This window comes from Mus musculus, chromosome 3, assembly GCF_000001635.26.
Source record: "Mus musculus strain C57BL/6J chromosome 3, GRCm38.p6 C57BL/6J".
Taxonomy (NCBI): domain Eukaryota; kingdom Metazoa; phylum Chordata; class Mammalia; order Rodentia; family Muridae; genus Mus; species Mus musculus.
Genome location: NC_000069.6, coordinates 90510738 through 90529357, shown reverse-complemented (window position 1 = coordinate 90529357; position 18620 = coordinate 90510738). Strand labels below are relative to the sequence as shown.

General features: G+C 47.6%; 3 protein-coding genes across 6 annotated transcripts; 1 reads left to right on the top strand and 2 right to left on the bottom strand.

Annotated features, from left to right (window-relative positions):
• Positions 1-520: 520 nt before the first annotated feature.
• S100a14 (S100 calcium binding protein A14) lies at positions 521-2509 on the bottom strand. Of its 3 annotated transcripts, none has more exons than NM_001163525.2 (4): positions 2459-2509; positions 2065-2203; positions 1498-1644; positions 521-1280 (listed from the first exon to the last, which is right to left on the bottom strand). In NM_001163525.2, exons 2-4 carry the CDS (start codon positions 2092-2094, stop codon positions 1143-1145), a joined length of 315 nt encoding a protein of 104 aa, NP_001156997.1. In that variant the 5' UTR covers positions 2095-2203; positions 2459-2509; the 3' UTR covers positions 521-1142. The 3 variants fall into 3 exon arrangements, with proteins under 3 accessions (NP_001156997.1, NP_079669.2, NP_001156998.1); NM_025393.4 differs by having other exon boundaries at positions 2065-2186; NM_001163526.2 differs by lacking the exon at positions 1498-1644 and having other exon boundaries at positions 2065-2186.
• Positions 2510-4776: 2267 nt separating this feature from the next.
• Positions 4777-15125, bottom strand: S100a13 (S100 calcium binding protein A13). 2 transcript variants are annotated; one of them, XM_030252481.1, is made up of 4 exons: positions 14893-15125; positions 14339-14516; positions 13316-13508; positions 4777-5005 (listed from the first exon to the last, which is right to left on the bottom strand). In XM_030252481.1, the coding sequence occupies exons 1-4, from the start codon at positions 15101-15103 to the stop codon at positions 4862-4864; spliced, it is 726 nt and encodes a 241-aa protein (XP_030108341.1). In that variant the 5' UTR covers positions 15104-15125; the 3' UTR covers positions 4777-4861. The 2 variants fall into 2 exon arrangements, with proteins under 2 accessions (XP_030108341.1, NP_033139.3); NM_009113.5 differs by having other exon boundaries at positions 14339-14600; positions 14893-14923.
• S100a1 (S100 calcium binding protein A1) lies at positions 15028-18324 on the top strand. Its single transcript, NM_011309.3, has 3 exons — positions 15028-15157; positions 17209-17362; positions 17994-18324. The coding sequence occupies exons 2-3, from the start codon at positions 17222-17224 to the stop codon at positions 18135-18137; spliced, it is 285 nt and encodes a 94-aa protein (NP_035439.1). The 5' UTR covers positions 15028-15157; positions 17209-17221; the 3' UTR covers positions 18138-18324.
• Positions 18325-18620: the final 296 nt, after the last annotated feature.

The window sequence follows — 18620 nt, the reverse complement described above, 5'->3', positions numbered from 1 at the left end:
TTGTGTCAGGCTTTCTGGCAAGTATTCCATGTGATGGGTCACATCCTTCTCCTATGAGAGGACTATTCACCATTCCCATGAGGAAACGCACCATAACAGAGTGCCCAGAGTTCAAAGCTGTGAGTAGCAGAGTTGGGAATCCAAACTCCAGCCACTCAACCTGTTTCTAAGTACCTATTTCCCTTCACATTAGTCAGCTCTGCCCCAGGACACATGGTTCATTCCTTTCCCCAGGTATGCATACATGTGTTTTTATCTCCTATCAGAGGACCAGCCCTGGAGAGGCAAGGAGGAGCCTGTCTCTCTGAGATGCATACCTTTCCCTAGCTCTTAGCGCTGGGACCACCCTCAACCCAAGTCCATGGGATGAAGTGAGTGCCTAGTCTCTTCTACTGCCAACCACTCACTCCATCCTCATATCTCCCACCTACCGATGACTCTGCCATTGTCCCAAAGAACCCCACATCCCTGGACCCTGAATACTGGGCAGAGGAGAGAGATAAAGAGTCAAGACAACGTATTTTACATTTTCCAATATTTTTATTAATCAAATGATATAAAATAACTACCATAAATGCCCAAGCATCTAGCTGGTCCTCTCACCCCAAAGTGATGAAGTCATGCCCTCCTCAGCCTCTTTTGCAACTCTGCTCCTATTTCCCCTGCCCCTACTCAGGAACAGACACTGGAAGGAGGATGGGGCAGAGCTGGAAGCAGCAAGGATAGCACAGGGCAGACAACTACAGTTTAGGTGGGACAAGATTAGAAGGGGGTAGGTTCTCAGACACCCTTTTCAGGACCAAATATGCAGCCAGATTCCCATCCCTGCTCTTTGGATCACTTCCATAACCCAGTTCCTTTCTGCCCTTCCCCTACTACCAAATTGCTTGGCCCTTACCCTTCCAGGATCCCTGCATATCCTCTCCAGCCCCAACCCACCCCCTGAGCTCCCTTGAGATGAGGACTTCTGGACCCAGGAGCTCCATGGAGCCCACAGGGAAGCCTGTCCTGAACGTGAACATTGCAGCAATGAGGAGAGGTGCAGGCTGGGGAAGGGGGTGGTGGGCATTGAGGGTTTTATTTCCAGTGCCTCTAAAACTCCCCTATCCCCAACACCCCCAACAAGTTCCAAGTAGAAGTCCTCAGCTCCGAGTAACAGGCCTCTCCATCTTCACACTCTTGGCTGCTTCTCCAATCAACTCCCAGAAGCTTCCAAACTCCAGTTTCGAGTCATTACAGTTGCCCAGGTTGGCAATTTTCTCTTCTAACCCACAGTTGCTCTGAGGACAGGAAAGACATCAAAACTCAACAAGGCAGCACTTCCAGATCTTCCTGCCCCACCCTGGCCTGGGGCAAGTAGTAGGACAGGAACCTACCAGGTGTCCACAAAGGGGAAAGATACAGGGTTCCCAATGCCAGTGGGGTGGGGTCCTGGAGCACTAGCTTGGGAAGTCAGGGGTATGGGTGGGGGGTGGGGAGGGTCCACTCCCTCAGTACCGGCATGAGGTGTGGCAGCTGCTGGGTAACCAGGTCTCGAAGCTCAGCAGGGGTCAGTGTTTCCTTTTTACCCGCCACAGAGTATTTATGGAAGTTCTTGATGAGTGTCTCAATGGCCCTCTCTACATCACTGAATTCTTGGGCATCCTGAAGGAGATACAACCCACATGAGGAGGGCCCACCCACCCTACAAAACCCTTCTCAGGAGCCTGGAAAGTCAACAGGGTAGAAAGTGGCTAGAAGACACTCTAGAGGCCAGAATCCTGCCCACTCCCTCTCCTCTGGCACAGCGTCTAGGGCACAGTGGCCTCTGCCTTAAGATTAGGCAAGCCCTACACCCCCGATCTCAGGCAGGGCAGGCTCTAGCATGTGCCCAGACATCCTATTTCCAGAAGAAATTCATTTGCATCACCCTGTGTAGGCACAAGGGAGGGGATTTGGGACTTGCTGGCAATATCTACAGGCCAAGGCCTAGGAAGAGAGCAGAATTCAGTGAGGGGGCGCAAACCCTCATAACAGAAGAGGTGAATGTAAGAACAGAAAGACAGGCCAGATGAACGGGCCCACCTCAGCATTGGCTGACCGACACTGTCCCATCGTTCCTGGTACACTGGTCCTTCCTTCTGTGAGTTGAGTTTTGTCGTCTGTCCTATAGCCTGCCCCACAGGAGCTGATGGATCATGATCTACCTAGAGGAGGGGGAGACCTAAGGTGAGAAGAAAGCTCATTCTTCTTTTTTTCACGACCACGTTTGGCTCCACCCAACATATGCCTTCACCTTCACTGATCCAGCCCCTGACAAAGCCACAGCCCCCAAGCCAACTCACTCAGAGGGAATCCCCCTCAGCTCCATTCCTTCCCACCTCCTCCAGCCACCCCTGTAAGACTTGGGCAAGAGAGGCATGGGTTGCTCCCTGGAGAAGGACAGCCCATCCAGGTTGAAGGCGCTGAGCTTTCTTACCTGCTGGCAGCTGGGAGACAGGATGGAGGAGCCAGCTCACCTGAGCTCTGCTCTTATACCTGGGGGAAGGGAGGGGAGACGGGGCAGGGCCAGGGCCTTATCCCTCAGCCACCCCAGCTATTGCAGCCTCCTGGGCTGGGAGCCAGCTTTATGAGCCCCACCCTCTACAGCTCTAGAGTCAGTCCCCACCCCTATCATGAGGAGGAAGCCGTGGAGGGCTGGGTACGGGATGCCCCTGGCGCAAGATCACCTTACAGAGTCACAGGGAGAGGAAAAAGAAAAGCTAGGGAGATGCAGAGGGGATCTTAGCTAGGAGGGTAAGAACCTGAGGCAGCTATGATGCAGGGGAGCAGAGGGGGTCGACAAAAGAGAAGCAAGGGCTGATCAACGGAAGCTTATGGAAGGAGAAGCTTGAACGAGGCCCATGGATCTCTGTGCTTTGGCATCTCTCTTCTCCTCTCCCTTCCAACTAGAGCTAATTTGGCTTGGATCACTCGGGCCTGCTGAAACCTAGAGTCAAGCCTCTCAGTCCTGACAGCCTAGAGATGAAAGGTTGAAAGGAGAGGCCAGAGGAGTGTGTCCCAGTACTGGGAAGGCACTGAGCCTTCACCTGAAGTCCTGCCAGCACCCTGCAGCAGCCCAGGGTGCACATGTGCAAGCTCAAAGGAGTTACCTGGCAGGTAACCACCTCTCCAAACTGGTTACACTGCTACCTCCTCCCTCCTTCAAAGTCCTACCCTCTCCCTGAACGGCATCTCAATACCAGCCCTCCAAGCTACTACCCAGGCACCCCAGGGGAAACCTAAACTGTATTTCCTAGGACTGTGACTAACCCAACTAGCCTTCCTACCTGCCCAGGACCTAGGGCCTAAAGCCACAGGGAAGCAGAGACAGGTGGAAGGACAGAGGAGTCAGTGGAAGGATTGCATGGACCTAGAGTCAAAATTCCCTTCCTTACTCTGAAATCAGAGAATATGCCCAGACAGTCTTCCTGTGTCACATGCTGGAGGGCTCCTGTATTTCTGGTCTCAATCAGGGATTTGTCTACATGTCTCATTTAGAGACCTCTGAAAGGCATCAATCTGGAGACCCTACAAGGGTCTCGTCATCTGAAGGGCCAGGAATTCGGAAAACCTCTCAAATGTGTCTACCGACATCCCTCTGGGGTCCCTCTGGGGCCTCTTTCCTGCCTCTTGATGGGGAATTTGTCTCTGCTAATTTTTCTCTGGTTGACTAGCTGCCCCAAGTGGACATCCACAGTTACAGCAGTGACAACCCAGGGCTTACATCACTGCCACACCCCTACTCTCTCTAGTGGTGAGTTATACAAAACACTTGCTCCTCAAGTCAGAGGATACTTGGGAGGGAAAACTCTGTCCCTAAATGCTCCAACTACCACAGCTCCCTCTCCCTGTCATATTTGAGCAATATTTCTCCAGGCCAGTTCTAGCCATTCTTGTCTTCGTAACCTAACCTCCCCAACAATGTTTCCTCAGAGCCAGATGGAGTAATGCACCTGTAATCCCAGCACCTGTGAAGTTGACGCAGGAGGATTGTTGAAGGTAGCAAGACTCTTATCTTTAAAAAAACAACAACACAAAAAAAAAAGCAAGCTAAGAGAGGGCTAGGGGTATGGCTCCTCCCAATTGCCTAACATGCAAGATCTTACTCTGATCCTCAACACTGTAAAAATTAATTGAATTAGCCTTAACAGCTGTGACAGTTAACTAGGGTAATACAGATGAAATGTTTAGCGATGTTCATTATTACCATTACCAGCTGAAGAACAAACTCTAGGAGTTATATGGGGGAAACTGGGAACTGGAGACATGGAGGCGAGTTCCAAAAGCTGCCTTGCCTGCCTCAAATATCTGTACTTTTTTCACTCATCAACTATGTATTTATTGAGCATCTACTTAGTGCAAGATCTGTTGCTATGTCACACATGCTCAAGGACCTGAGTTCTGTCCTCAACAACAGGGGGACAAAAATAAAAATAAAAATAAACCACATAGTTCTAGATGTTGTAGGATATTTGAATATAAACCACTTTCCTTGTCTTCAAAGTACCCATAATCTTCATGTTTTCATCTCAGGTAAAGATATAGCTTTCCCAACTCCCAGTCTCAAGAAAAGAAATCAGGGTGGTGTATATAAATAAGCAACTGGGGCTGGTGAGATGGCTCAGTGGGTAAGAGCACCCGACTGCTCTTGTAACAAGATCTGACTCCCTCTTCTGGTGTGTCTGAAGATAGCTACAGTGTACTTACTATAATAAATAAATAAAATCTTTTAAAATAAATAAATAAATAAGCATCTGTGTTTCAAGAAGAAAGCTTTATTTGGGGGCAGGGGTGGAGTGCTGCCTGGCTCTGCCCAACAGGTCCTGCTGGACAGCAAGCTTTACTTCTTCCGGATCCCCAGGGCCTTCTCCTTCCTGACTTCCTTTGCCAGCTCTCCAATCAGTCTCCAGTATTCACTGAACCTCAGCTCTGAGTCCTGATTCACATCCAAGGTCTTCATCTTTTCATCTAGAGAGCCCACGTCCTAAGAAGATATAAAAGGCAAAGGTTAGAAACCAGGGCTCTCGGGGCAGGGAGAGAGAGGAGTGCAGATGCCTTCCCTCAGACAGCGCCAGCACCTACTCCTGGTCTGGAGGTCTCATATCCGAGGGACACGAGCAGACACTATGGCTGATCGTAAACTACCTTCCTCCTTCACAAAACACTACCGCCATTGCTGCTCATTTTCATCGCCCTGATGCCTTCTCAGTTTAGTCACCACCCAGGAGGTCAGGGGAATAGCAAAAATACCAGGTTATCTGGTTTTCTAGGGTGCTTTTGACAAAGTGTCATGGCTATGAAACCAATGGATTCTGCAAGCCTGCCTTCATGATGAAAAGATTTGTTGCCAGATAAACAATTACAACATAAATGTCACTGCTGAACAACTAGTGGATGTCAGATTGAGAGATGCCTCAAATCGAGCTTGATTCTCAATGCTGGGAGATTTTCTGGGGGTGGGGGTGGGGGGTGTGAGTTTTTAGATTTATTCATTTTATTTTATAGGTATGGGCATTTTGCCAACATGTGGTATACATACATATGTATGGCCTGGAGCTCGCAAAGGTCAGAAGAGAATATCTGAACAGAAATTACAGATGGTTGTAAACTGCCACATGGGTGCTGGGAACTGAACCTGGGTCCTTTGCCAGAGCAGTGTGAATACTCACTGAGCCATCTCTCCGGCCCCCATGCTCAACCTTTGAGTCAAGATTTGGACAATGGCAAAGATCTGCCAAACAGATCTCCAGATGACACAAAGCAAATTCCTAGGAGTGTCATAAGTTCACTTGTGTACAACACTTCCACTACCAGCAGAAGGGAGAGTGGCAAGCAGTCTTAGGTCCTTGCTTCCAGGGATGGTAATACCACATTATTTCACTTGATCCTCATGACCTACTAGGATGACAGCCTCCATGACACAAGGACCTTGTCTATCTTACCCAACACCATACATTCAGTGTCAAGTACACAGCTGAAGTTTGTTCCTCAAGACAGGAAAAGACAGAGTAGGTCTTCAATAAGTATGGGTTAAATAAAGACACCACTGATCGAACAAGAAAGGTGTGGCAAGTCTGCCTAGCAGATGAGAAACTTAAACCCCAGAAAAATCAGATACTGCAGATACTGGTGCAAAGCCCAGATGAACAGCCAGGACCTGTATTTGAGTCCAGGTCTCTCTCTCTCTCTCTCTCTCTCTCTCTCTCTCTCTCTCTCTCTCTCTCTCTCCCTCTCCATCTCCCTCTCCATTCCTCCCTCCCTCCCTCCCTCTCCCCCCCTCGTTTTATTTTATAAGTGTGAGTATTTTGCACCATGTATGTGCCTGGTGCCTGTCGAGGCCAAAAGAGGGTATGGATTCCCTCTAACTGGAGTATAGACAGAGACAAGCCATCATGGAGCAATGGAACTAAATCTGGGACCTCAGGAAGGGCAGCCAGTGCTCTTAACCATTAAGCTATCACTCCAGCTTGAACCTAGATTTTCTAAATCAGTGATTCCATCCCTATCTACTGCTCTGTATCTTTCTTCCCTGCCTGCACCCTGCCCCCCTCAAAAAAAAATATTAGAAATGAGCCAGACCAGGTGAAGCAGGACAGTAATCTCATCTACCGGAGACTAAGGCTGAGAATCCAGGGTTCAAGGCCTGCCTGAGCTATTTAATGAGACTGTGTTTCAAATGTTTTTAAAAGGCTATGGCTATAGCTGAGCCCTCGGCAATTTACTTAACATGCATGAAGGTCTAGCTTCAACCTCTAGTACCATACACACAAAACTTGGCATAGTGGTGCATGCTTGTAATTCCAGCACTTGGGAGGTGGAAGCCGGAGGAGCAAATTTGAGGCCTGCCTGGGATACATATTGAGACCATGTCTCAAAAAAATCATAGCTTTTAATTATAAGAATAATAACCAGTTAGAAAATATTTTTAAATACTACTTATAATAAGAAAAAGAAGGAAGAAGGAAGGAAGGAAGGAAGGAAGGAAGGAAGGAAGGAAGGAAGGAAGGAAGGAAGGAAAAGAAAAAGAAATAGCTTAGCACTTTGTGATGGTTTGTATATGCTCAACCCAGAGAGTGGTGCTATCAGAAGGTGTGGCCCTGTTGGAGTTGGTGTGTCACAGTGGGTGTGAGCCATAATACCCTCATCCTAGCTGCCTGGAAGCCAGTATTCTGCTAGCAGCTTTCAGATGAAGATGTAGAACTCTCAGCTCTTCCTGCACCATGCCTGCCTGCCTAGATACTATCATGCTCCCACCTTGATGATAATGAACTGAACCTCTGAACCTTTAAGCCAGCCCCAATTAAATGTTCTCCTTATAAGAGTTACCTTGGTCATGGTGTCTGTTCACAGCAATAAAACCCTAACTTAGATACACTTACACACAGATGTCACTTTTGGGCCACCTCTAAGAAAACTGAACTAAGGAATTGATTGGAAAATAAAAAAACAAATTTCTTTCTCTTCACATCTAGCACAGAAAATTACTTTGGGTTCTACTTGATTGTTATTTTGTTTTGAGACAAAGACTATATGGCCCAAGTAGGCCTTGAATTCTAGATCCTCCTGCCGCTGCTCCTGCTCCTGCTCCTGCTCCTCCTCCTCTTCCTCCTCCTCCTCCTCCTCCTCCTGCTCCTCCTGCTCCTCCTTCTCCTCCTCCTCTTCTTCCTCCTGCTCCTCCTGCTCCTCCTGCTCCTCCTGCTCCTCCTGCTCCTCCTTCTCCTCCTCCTCCTCCTCCTCCTCCTCCTCTTCCTCCTCTTCCCAAGTGAAGTTCCCAGGAGAAAAAAAAGCCACACTTCTGTTAAAGAGTCTATAGAATTTAAGATGCCACTTTTTCTTTCTTTTCTTTTTTTTTTTTTTTTTTTTTTTTTTTTTTCTCGAGACAGGGTTTCTCTGTATAGCCCTGGCTGTCCTGGAACTTACTCTGTAGACCAGGCCGGCCTCGAACTCAGAAATCTGCCTGCCTCTGCCTCCCAAGTGCTTGGATTAAAGGCGTGCGCCACCATGCCCGGCTAGCACTCACTTTCTATATCTGACTTGACATCAGGTAAAACCTTTGGAAAGTATTAACCAACTGCTAGCTTGCACCAACCTAAAGCTAAGAGAGTCATCACACAGCATCTATAGCAGAGACTTCCAGACTCTGCTTAGCCGTGACATGTGCATAACCTGAGGCCCTCACCAATATAATCAGAAAATGCCTTGATTTCCTCTGTTCTGTGACATTGAAAACTTCACAGGAAGCCCAGTGTCGTGGTGCACGCCTTTAATCCTAGCACTCAGGAGACAGAGGCAGGTGTGTCTCTCTAAGTTTGAGGTTAGCCTGGTCTACAAAGTGAGTCCGAGACATCCAGGACTATTACATAGAGAAACCCTAACAAAAACAAAAAACCTTCACGGGACTGGGAAGATAGCTCAGTTGACAGAGAGTTCACCTGGCATGCACAAAACCCTGTGTTCCATCTCCAGCACCACATAAACTAGGGATGATGGCACAGGCCTGCAATCCCAGCACTCAGGAGGTATTCACAAGACTGGAGACTCAAGACTATTCTCAAACCCAAAGCAAATTCAGTGTCAGCCTAGGATGTGGAAAAGAAGAATGAGAGGAAGAGGAAGGAAAGAAAGACAAAAACATTTTGTGTAATTGCTTCCACCTTTTAATGTGCTTTGCCAGGCAACCCAACTCCTATTTCTAGTCATGGTTACTCATAATTGGCTCAGAATAAACTCTTTCTTGTTCCCTTTGAAAGCTGCTTTTGCAATGATACGGAATTAGAGTCATGTGCTACCATAACTGGTGTCAACACAAAACACAGATCACTCTCCAGGTTGGTTGTTTCCTGAGGCAGGGTCTCATGTAGCCTAAACTGGTCTTAAACCCATTGGATAGCTGTGGAAAACCTTGAAATCTGATCCTCCTGCCTCCACCTCTCAAATCCTGGGATTGCATGTGTGCACCACCAAGCCCAGCTTCAACACAAAACACTCCTGACACCAGCTATGTGTGGGTATTCATACCAAGCAATTCTCTGGCAAACACTAGACAGGTGTTCTGGACTTCAGTTCAATTCTGATACTGTCTACTTAAGTAAACACCTTGGAAAGACTCAGTAGTATAAAGATGACAGTTTTCCCTTAAATGTAGTTGATGTGATCCTAATTCAAATATTTATTGGGCTCTTTTTAACATAATAAAATGCTATGAGCCAGGTGTAGTGTCAAATGCCTGTAATCCCTATCAGGTGGGAGTCTAGGACAAAAGGACCACTCTAAGTTCAAGGCCAGCTTGGCATAGTGAGTTCTAGACCAACTAAAGCTACATAATGATACTCTGCCTTAAAAAATCTAAAAATCAAATAAATAGATAGATAGATAGATAGATAGATAGATAGATAGATAGATAGATAGATAGATTTATCACCACCAGTAAAATTCTGAAAAATAATTAATACAAATGGGTCAGGGTGCTCTTGTAATTCCAGCACTTAGGAGGCTGAGGCAGGAAGATTGATTTGAGTTGGAGGTCAGCCTGTTTTAGAGTAAGATCAAGACTAGCTTAAGAATACACAGTAAGAACTGGGGGAAGGGGGTGTCTCGATGTTTTTTAAACAACTGGAGAGGTGGAAAATGGTTCATTAAATTCCAGGACACTTAGGGCTACACAGAGACCTTGTTTCAAAGAAAGAGATGAATGAAAGAAAGAAAGAAAGAAAGAAAGAAAGAAGGGAGGGAGGGAGGGAGGGAGGGAGGGAGGGAGGGAGGGAGAGGAAGGGAGGAAAAAAGGAAGGAAGGAAGGAAGGAAGGAAGGAAAAAAGGAAGGAAGGAGAGAAAAAGAAAAAGATATAGGTGTGACAGTGTCTGCCTGTAATCCTAACACCTGGGAAGAAAAGGCAGGAGGATCTCAAATTCAAGGCCATCCTGAGACAAACAGAGAGACTCTGCCTCAAAAAATAAACAAAAAGACTACAGAGATGGCTCAGCCGTTAAAATGGCTAGCTGCTCTTCTAAAGGTCCTGGGTTCAATCCCTGGCAACCACATGGCTGCTAACAACAATCTGTAACTCTAATTCCAGGGGATCTTATGCCTACTTCCAGCCCTACCAGCCCACACACATGGTGCACAGACATGCAGGCAGGCAAAGCACGTCAAAAAATATTAAAAATAAATAAATAAATAAATAAATAAATAAATAAATAAGCAAAAGCTTTCTGTGCTTGATGGCACTCCTAGGAACATCTTGAACTTTCTAAGACCTGCCTGACTTTCTGCGAGAAGTGTGGCAAGCATGAACCCCTTAAGAGACATAGTCCAAGAAGGATAAGAATCTCTGTGTGCCCTGTGACAGGCTAAACCTATTTCTTCAAAAAGATTAAAGCTACCAAGAAGATCATGCTAAGCTTGAGTGTGTGAGCCTATTGTATCTGGCTTGTATCAGATTGTATCTCTTAAAAGATACAAGCAGGGCTGGTGAGATGGCTCAGTGGGTAAGAGCACCCGACTGCTTTTCCGAAGGTCCGAAGTTCAAATCCCAGCAACCACATGGTGGCTCACAACCACCCGTAATGAGATCTGACTCCCTCTTCTGGAGTGTCTGAAGACAGCTACAGTGTACTTACATATAATAAATAAATAAATCTTAAAAAAAAAAAAAAAAAAGATACAAGCATTCTGAGGCTGGAGAGATGGCTCAGCAGTTTAAAGCACTGACTGCTCTTCCAGAGATGCTGAGTTCAATTCCCAGCAACCACATGGTGGCTCATGATCATCTATAAAGGAGTCTGATGCCCTCTTCTATCATGCAGTCGTACACACAGCAGAGCACTCATAAATAAATAAAATAAGCTTAAAAAATAAGACCGTGTACTCATATTCATAAAACAAATAAATAAATCTTTTGAGAAAGAGAGGTAGAGAGAGAGAAAAGTATTTTGAACGGGAGGTGAAGAGAAAGAGCCAAGTGACTGAGTTCTAAGCTGATTTTGTTATGAATTCCAGCACAGGGTAAACAAATACAAATGATCCTGAAGGAAAGCCTGCTGGTGCAGAGGGAAAAGGAGTCACTGCGGGAGAAAGTATTCCAAGCAGGTGAGAGGGAGGGAATGCTGGTTGTGGAAGCGTGAGTACATCATGTGAGGACAGGAAGGAAGGCAGGCAGATGCTAACGAGGTGGGAGAATTGGAGATGGGGGAAGTACAGGAAACCTTGATTGCTTACTTTCTCAGTGAGTCAGTTTCTCGGTGACAGGGAGAATGTGGAAAGAGGTCCTGGAATCTGAGGAAGGGAAAGTTGTGACCTAACCATTCACAGGGAAATACAGAGTTGCTTAGCACTGCCAAGGCTTCCTTTGGAGTTTGTGGTTCTATATTTAAGAGTGAAACAGGTCAACCTGGTTGCGCGCGCATGCTCCTCTAGGTAGATTCAGCTCTCCAAGTGCAGGCACAGGCTAGGCAGAATCTTAGGCAGGGGGTGGGGCCTTCCTGACAACAATCTAAGGACAGAATCAAGGGATTTGCAAGCATGGCTGTAATGATGTTGCTTAGAAGATGAACTGAACAAGGAAATCCATGAGGAAATGACCTTGATGGGAGGAAATAAAAATGGAGTAGTCAAGAGACTAAAGGTCCTGGCCAAGCCAAGCCACTCATGTCTGGATCCTGACTAACACTGAGGAGGCCAAACAGGATACCACGGTGACTTCAAGGCTACCTTAAGCCACACATTATTTTCATTTTTTAATTTTTGTGGGTTTTTTTTTTGAGACAGGGTTTTCCTGTGTAGTCCTGGCTGTTCTGGAACTCATTCTGTAGACCAAACTGGCCTTGAACTCATAGATTCACCTGCCTCTGCCAGTTTTAAAGATGTGAGTGTGCCCCCACATCCAGCAGGGCTTGGTTTCAATCCCAGCACACACATGGCAGTTCACAACCATGTCACAACAACCCCAGTCCCAGATGATGTCCCTGATGCCCTCCAGTTCCAGACCTGATACCCTCTTCTGCTTTCCATGAGCACAATGCCCACAGTCATACATCTGAGCAAAACACCCATACACATCCATACACATGAAAATGGGAAGGAAAAAAAAAGCTAATCCAAGCTGGAAAGATGGCCCTGACTGCTCTTCTAGAAGTCTTGAGTTCAATACCCAGCAACCACATCACCATCATCTGTAATGGGATCTGATGCCCTCTTCTGGTGTGTCTGAAGACAGTTACAGTGTACTCATGTACATAAAATAAATAAATAAATCTAAAAACATCTTTTTACTATACTATTTTTAAAAGATAATCCATATTCATGTTGGGACTGGGACTACAAACTTGTAATCTCAGCACTTCTGAAGTAGAGGCAGGAAGGAGAACCAGGAGTTCGAGGCTACCCTTAGCTACATGAGACTGTCTCAAAAAAGTTCATAATCACATACGTTTTTGTTGTTGTTTTTTAAGACAAGGTTTCTCCATACAGTCCTGGCTGTCCTGGAACTTGCTTTATATACCAGGAAGGCCTCAAATTCAGATCTGCCTGCCTGTGCCTCCCAGGGGCTAGAACTAAAAGTGTATGCCACCATGCCCAGACACATTCATACACTCTTACATGCCTGTGAATTTTCATAAAGGATGTAAAATAAACTGCTAGCAGACTAGAATAGGATGTAAACTTAGAGTCAGTAAGTTAAACCCCTCCACACACATATCTGTGGAATGATTCCCTTACTAAGGGGATACCACAGGGAGTAGAAAGTAGTCATAGGTGTTCCTTACAGGCCTGAGTATACCAAAAGTATAGCTCACTATACCTTTATGTATTGTTTGTTGAGAAAGAGTCTCCCTAACCTGGCTTCAAAACCTGATCCTTCTGCCTCAACTTCCTGAGTGCTGGGATCACAGGCGTACGACATGCACCACCATGCCTGGCTTATAGTTTTATTTTTGTTAAGCCTCCTTTCAGTTTTTACTGTCTGTAAATCTTCGAGAATTCAAGTCTGGGTCCAGTTTTATGTTGAGAAAATGAGACCAGAGAGACATAGGCAGGACTTAACAGCATTGTTCAACAGAAGCACAGAGCCCAACAACAGCCTGTTCCCAACTGCAACAACACAGAATGTTTGCTCATACACACACACACACACACACACACACACACACACCACCTACCTGAGGCACCTACCTCACAGAACCACCTAAACATGCAGTCACTCACACTGTTTTCTGTCACATTACCTGTTCAGTGTCATCACCTGGCGTGCATAGAAAATCTTAGACCTAGAGCCCAGACCTAGAGCCCTCTACCAACCTTGAGCAAATGAGGCAGTTGCTGAGTGGCCAGTTCCTTAAATTCATTGATGTTCAGGCTGCCTTTGCGTCCTTCCCGCCCTGCAAAGGTGAAGAAAGTAGAGACCACAGTCTCAATGGCCGCCTCCAGTTCAGTCAGAGTCTCTGCTGCCATCAGTATACCAAAGCAGGAGCTGATGTCCACACAGATTGACCTGACAGGAAAGAAACAGACCAGGGGAATCAAGGATCCAAGAATGGGTGAAGTGGCTGCCTGGAAGGGTAATGACAATACTGTCTGTTCCAACAGTATTGCAGTTGAGGTTCGCATCAGAAATCATCTCTATCTGAGTGCCCTTTTGGAGTGTCTGTCTTAGGGATGGCTCTGTAGTGATCCTTCCATGGGACAACCACTCTATCTGTGACAGTCTTCCTTTGGAGTCCTCTGAATGTGCTAACATCCCATGTAGGGGCTCTGTTCTAATGGTCCTTTCTCTCTGTCACTCCCTGCCTGAAGGTCAGGAGGTTGTTTGTCTCCAATGTTGATTTGTATTGAGACTGGAGTCTCCACCCTCCCCACATCCTGGCTAAGGCTCCTAGTAGAGAAGCCTAGAGCTGGCAAAGGCCCAATTGAGGTCAGGGCTGGCTCAATTGGGCCAGATCCATCTTCTCTGCCCCATACCCTCCCTACCTCTGGCTATGGAGGTCAGAGTCTGCTCAGCACAAGAACCCACCGACCTTCCCTGCTACTGTCCATGACTGACAAGATCTAGAAAGGGACTCTTCAAACTCCTCACATCCACAACCCACAAAGTGTTTGGCCTGGACACCAGGGCCTTCGGGGGTCCAGGAAGGGAAGAAACATGCCCACTCGTCCCCTCATTTCTGTCTGTCCACCCACCCACATACTCCTCCGGGGACCGTTGCCTGCTCTCCTAAAGTCACTTCCTGAATCTCTGCCTGAACCCGCTTGGAAGGAGGGACCCGGGAGCTGATAAAGAAAGGAAGGTCTCCAGGTTCTCTGCAGTCAGGAAAAGTAACTCACCGGGAAAGAAGGTGGGATGCAGCTAACCGATCTGGAGCCCTGAGGCTGAAGTTTATAAGCACCAGGCAAGGCGAGAGCCACTCCCAAGTCTGAAGTGTCAAGTTTCCGCCTCCGCTGAGGGGACCGCCCCTGCTGTCACTAGCCATCCCAACACAGCGCCACGCGACTGGGACACAGCCTGATCAGGAAGGACCACAGGGTCTCATCCCTCCCAATTATGAGGGCTACTTGGGAGTCTGTGTTAGAGGGACTGCTACTGCTGCTTGAAAAAGATTAAAAAGAAAAGCAAACAAAATATACTTGGGGGATTCAGCACTGAAAAATCCCCTTCTGAGAAGGCAAAGAGATCCAAAGGCACTCGGAGAGCCCCAGACTAAGGGTCCCATAGTGGAACTCCTATTGAAATTCTTCACTGAGTTCCGAGACAGAAGCCCCTGTCGGAGGCGCACAGGCTAAGCACTCCTGGGCAGAATCCTTCCCTTTCCCTGCTCAGCCCGCACCGCAGCACCCAGCACCATAGCACCCTTCCCTCGACCTCCTTCCCTTCCACCTACTTCCCGCTAGGCTCAGGGAGGTGGTGCAAGCAAGAACGGAAAGAAACACAGGACAGCCCCTTCCCTCCTGGGAGACAGAGGGCGCCTCTGTCCACTCCTGGCCCTTAGCCCTTTGGGTGTCGTTTGTGAAGGGGTGGAGCCGTTGGGGAGGAGGTCGGTAGGGAAAGACGACTAAAAGACAGGTCTCCTCACACCGGTCCAGTGGCCACATTTGCAGCGTGCCCTTCTGTCGAGAATCTGTTCCGACGTCAGGCCGAGGCCAACCGTGAGTATCCTACCCTGCTTAGGATAGGTCTCTCTGGCTTAGCCAGCCTGGAAGAAAGGGAACTTCAGAAGGACCCCAAGAGCCCTGGAAAAGGATACTGTGGTGTCCGGGAGGAGTCGGTCAAGGGAAAGAGCAGTTCGGGAACTAGGGATGATGAAGTTTGGAAAGTAGTGAGAGGAGGTGAGTGAAGGTCAGAGAGCTGGGAGCGTGTGGTGAATGAGGGCGCCACCCAGCTTCCAGGCTACCAGGTCTTCCTACACAGAATCCTGTGTCTCCTGCCAGGGACGCCAGTCTCTAGGTGTGGGCAGGGAGGAGATACAGCCCTGCTCCTTCAGGGTAAGAATAAGAAAAGCTGTCCCTGCCCCTTCTCCACCCTCACTCTCTGCCTTCTCAAGAGCCAGGGAAGGCTCCTAGCAGTGGAGCTTACGTCATGTGGTATCTTTCTTAAAGAAGGGGGTCTGTGGCGGTGTGCACTGTCCCATCTCTGCCTCACAGACCTCCTCTCTAGCCCTTCTTTCTCAGCCTTGACCCCCTCTCCTCTCTCCCCTAATTTTTCCCTCTTTGTTTCCCACTGCTCCAAGCCCAGATCCTCCCCTACATAAAATTCCAAGCTGCTAGAGGGTTCCAGGCAACCTCCAGATGCCCCTCATAGATGAGAATGGTAACCGAGCCGCCCAAATTCCTCCCTTGAGCACCCTCTTATCCCTTTGATCAGCCTGGCTTGAATTCTCTCTCCCACTGTCTCTGTAACAACTGCTTCTTGTGACTGGAGTTCAGGTGACAGTCACAAGGGCTCCACTGAAGAGCTGGCATGTCATCTAATCAGGACCCATTGTCCAGAATACTCAGTGGTGAAGAAGGATGAGGACACCTGAGCTGAGACACATGAGCAACCCCTGAGGCTGTGGAAGGCATGACCCTCCCAGGGCCGAAAGATCGAGCCCCCCACCCCACCCCAGTTTAGTAGTCTCTTCTCAATAGACTTCTCCATTCTCCCACTCTCGCCCAGCCCTTGAGCTCAAATGACCTCATACATTCAGCCCTTTATCAAACACAAACCAGCCCTAGCCTGCTCCCACTGGAGCTACCGAACCAACGCTGGCCCGTGGCAGCAATGGACAGCATCAGGAAGAACACCTACAAAGCTCGTCTCCAAGGAAAAGCCTCAGACATCTCTTCTCCCTTCCTTCTACCTACCTGATGGAAAGGGATGATTTTGCAGAGAAAAGGACTAGAACAGGCAGTCATGTTAAGAATACCGCCATACCGCCCCCCCCACCCCCGTCCCCCAAAGAAGCCAAAATGGCATGCTGAAGAGAGAGGGGGAACTCAGACCAGTAATCTCAGCACACAGAGACACGACTGCCCAGAAGCTAAGGATCTGCTTGAGCTAATTCCAGGACAGCACAGGCTACAGAGTGTGACCCTGCTATAAATAAATAAATCCCAAGCACAAAAAGATGGAGATGTAGCCAAAGGGACCTGGGCTGAATCCTCGGTATCTTAAGAGGAAGAGCCATGCTTGCTGACAGGAAGCTTGGGAACAGTAAGACACCTCTTCCTCACTGACCCCCCATCAGCTCACCAAAGGTATCAGACTTCTTCCTGGGGTAGGCAGAGGAGATCGTAGCCCACTTAGTAGCAACAACAAAGCTTAACTGTGACAGGCCTGGAAGGTAAAACTAGAGCTCGAAGCCTGCCTGGTCCTGTGTCCACCCATGTCTCCCCTCCCGCTCCCCAGCCTTGAGTCAGCCACTGCAGATGTCTTTTGCAGGCTTCTGAAGACAGTCCAGTTCCTATTGCTTCATCTCCATGCCTATCCCTGACTCCCTCTGACGGGGAAATGATAGAGGGACCCAAAACGCTGGACCAGATTTAGTGCTAGGGTTTCTCCTACACTGCAAAATCTGAATGAAAGATAAAGTACAATGAGGTTCATCTCGCAGCTATTTGAGCGAATCCAGGGCCAGGGCTGAAGATTTCCCTTACCCAGACCACAGATGTCCTGAATCTGGTTTATAATTCACTTCCATCTTTGTGGGAATGGGTAGGTGTGCTGCTGAAATGGGCTCTGAGCTGGAGAGTGCCATGGAGACCCTCATCAATGTGTTCCATGCCCATTCGGGCAAGGAAGGGGACAAATATAAGCTGAGCAAGAAAGAACTGAAAGACCTGCTACAAACTGAACTTTCTGGCTTCCTGGATGTAAGCACAGGATTGAGGTACAGGGTGGAGGAAGGGGATGTAGCCCCAGCTGGCATGGAACTTGCTATGTAGATCAGGCTGGCCTTGAACTCAAATAGACCTACCTGCTTCTCTCCCCCACTGAGTGCTAGGATTAAAGGCATCGCTGTGCCCTAAAATGATTTTGTGTGTGAATTTTTAATTAAATGAAAGAAAGTCTGTAAGGTTCCCAGCTTGTCACAATGTAGACAATCATGTATGACAACAGATGTAACTATTAACTCTGCTTAGTTCTATAGGTCACCAGTTTTTGGTTTTTTTTTTTTAAGATTTATTTATTTATTACATGTAAGTACACTGTAGCTGTCTTTAGACACATCAGAAAAAGGCGTCAGATCTTGTTACGGATGGTTGTGAGCCACCATGTGGTTGCTGGGATTTGAACTCCGGACCTTTGGAAGAGCAGTCGGGTACTCTTACCCACTGAGCCATCTCACCAGTCCCAGGTCACCAGTTCTTAACTCACCAGTCTTTAAGGTTGTAGAAGACTCCCATAATTAAATATCATTCTCTCACTTGCTCATTTCCACCTCCTCCTCCACCACCATGGTGGCTCTGACTTAGTGATAAACACTTCCATCCCCTTCTACAGGTCCAGAAGGATGCAGATGCTGTGGACAAGGTAATGAAGGAACTGGATGAAAACGGAGATGGGGAAGTGGACTTCAAGGAGTATGTTGTGCTGGTGGCTGCTCTCACAGTGGCTTGTAACAACTTCTTCTGGGAGACCAGTTGAGCACAGTCTGTGAGCAGTGCCCTTCCTCTCCCACTTGTCAAGATTTCCCCTTTAGCGTGCTTGCTCCTCACCCCACCTGTACCTCCCTATGTCCCCATCCTTGCCCAGTCTCGACGTGCACCAAGGGCACAAGAGTGGCAGTCCAGATCTGCCACTTGTTTTAATAAAGCCTTCTCTCTCACCAGCTATCAATGTCTGTACCCTCTGGGCATGGCTATGTGTGAAGTAAGGGGTGCTCACTCCCAACACCTTATCTTGTCAAGTTTACATTAGTTCCTTATTTAAGGAACACTCAAAACCCAGAAATGTAGGGGTCCGAAAATTTTAGCTGGAATCCAAGTGTCATTGGCTTCTCAAGGATTTGTATGAGTAATTGGTAATACCAGGACTTGAAGGATGAGGCAGGAAGATTTTGAGTTCCAAGCCAGCCCATACTACATAGCCAGAAACAGAAATAAACAAGCCATCAAAAAATGTGGGGCT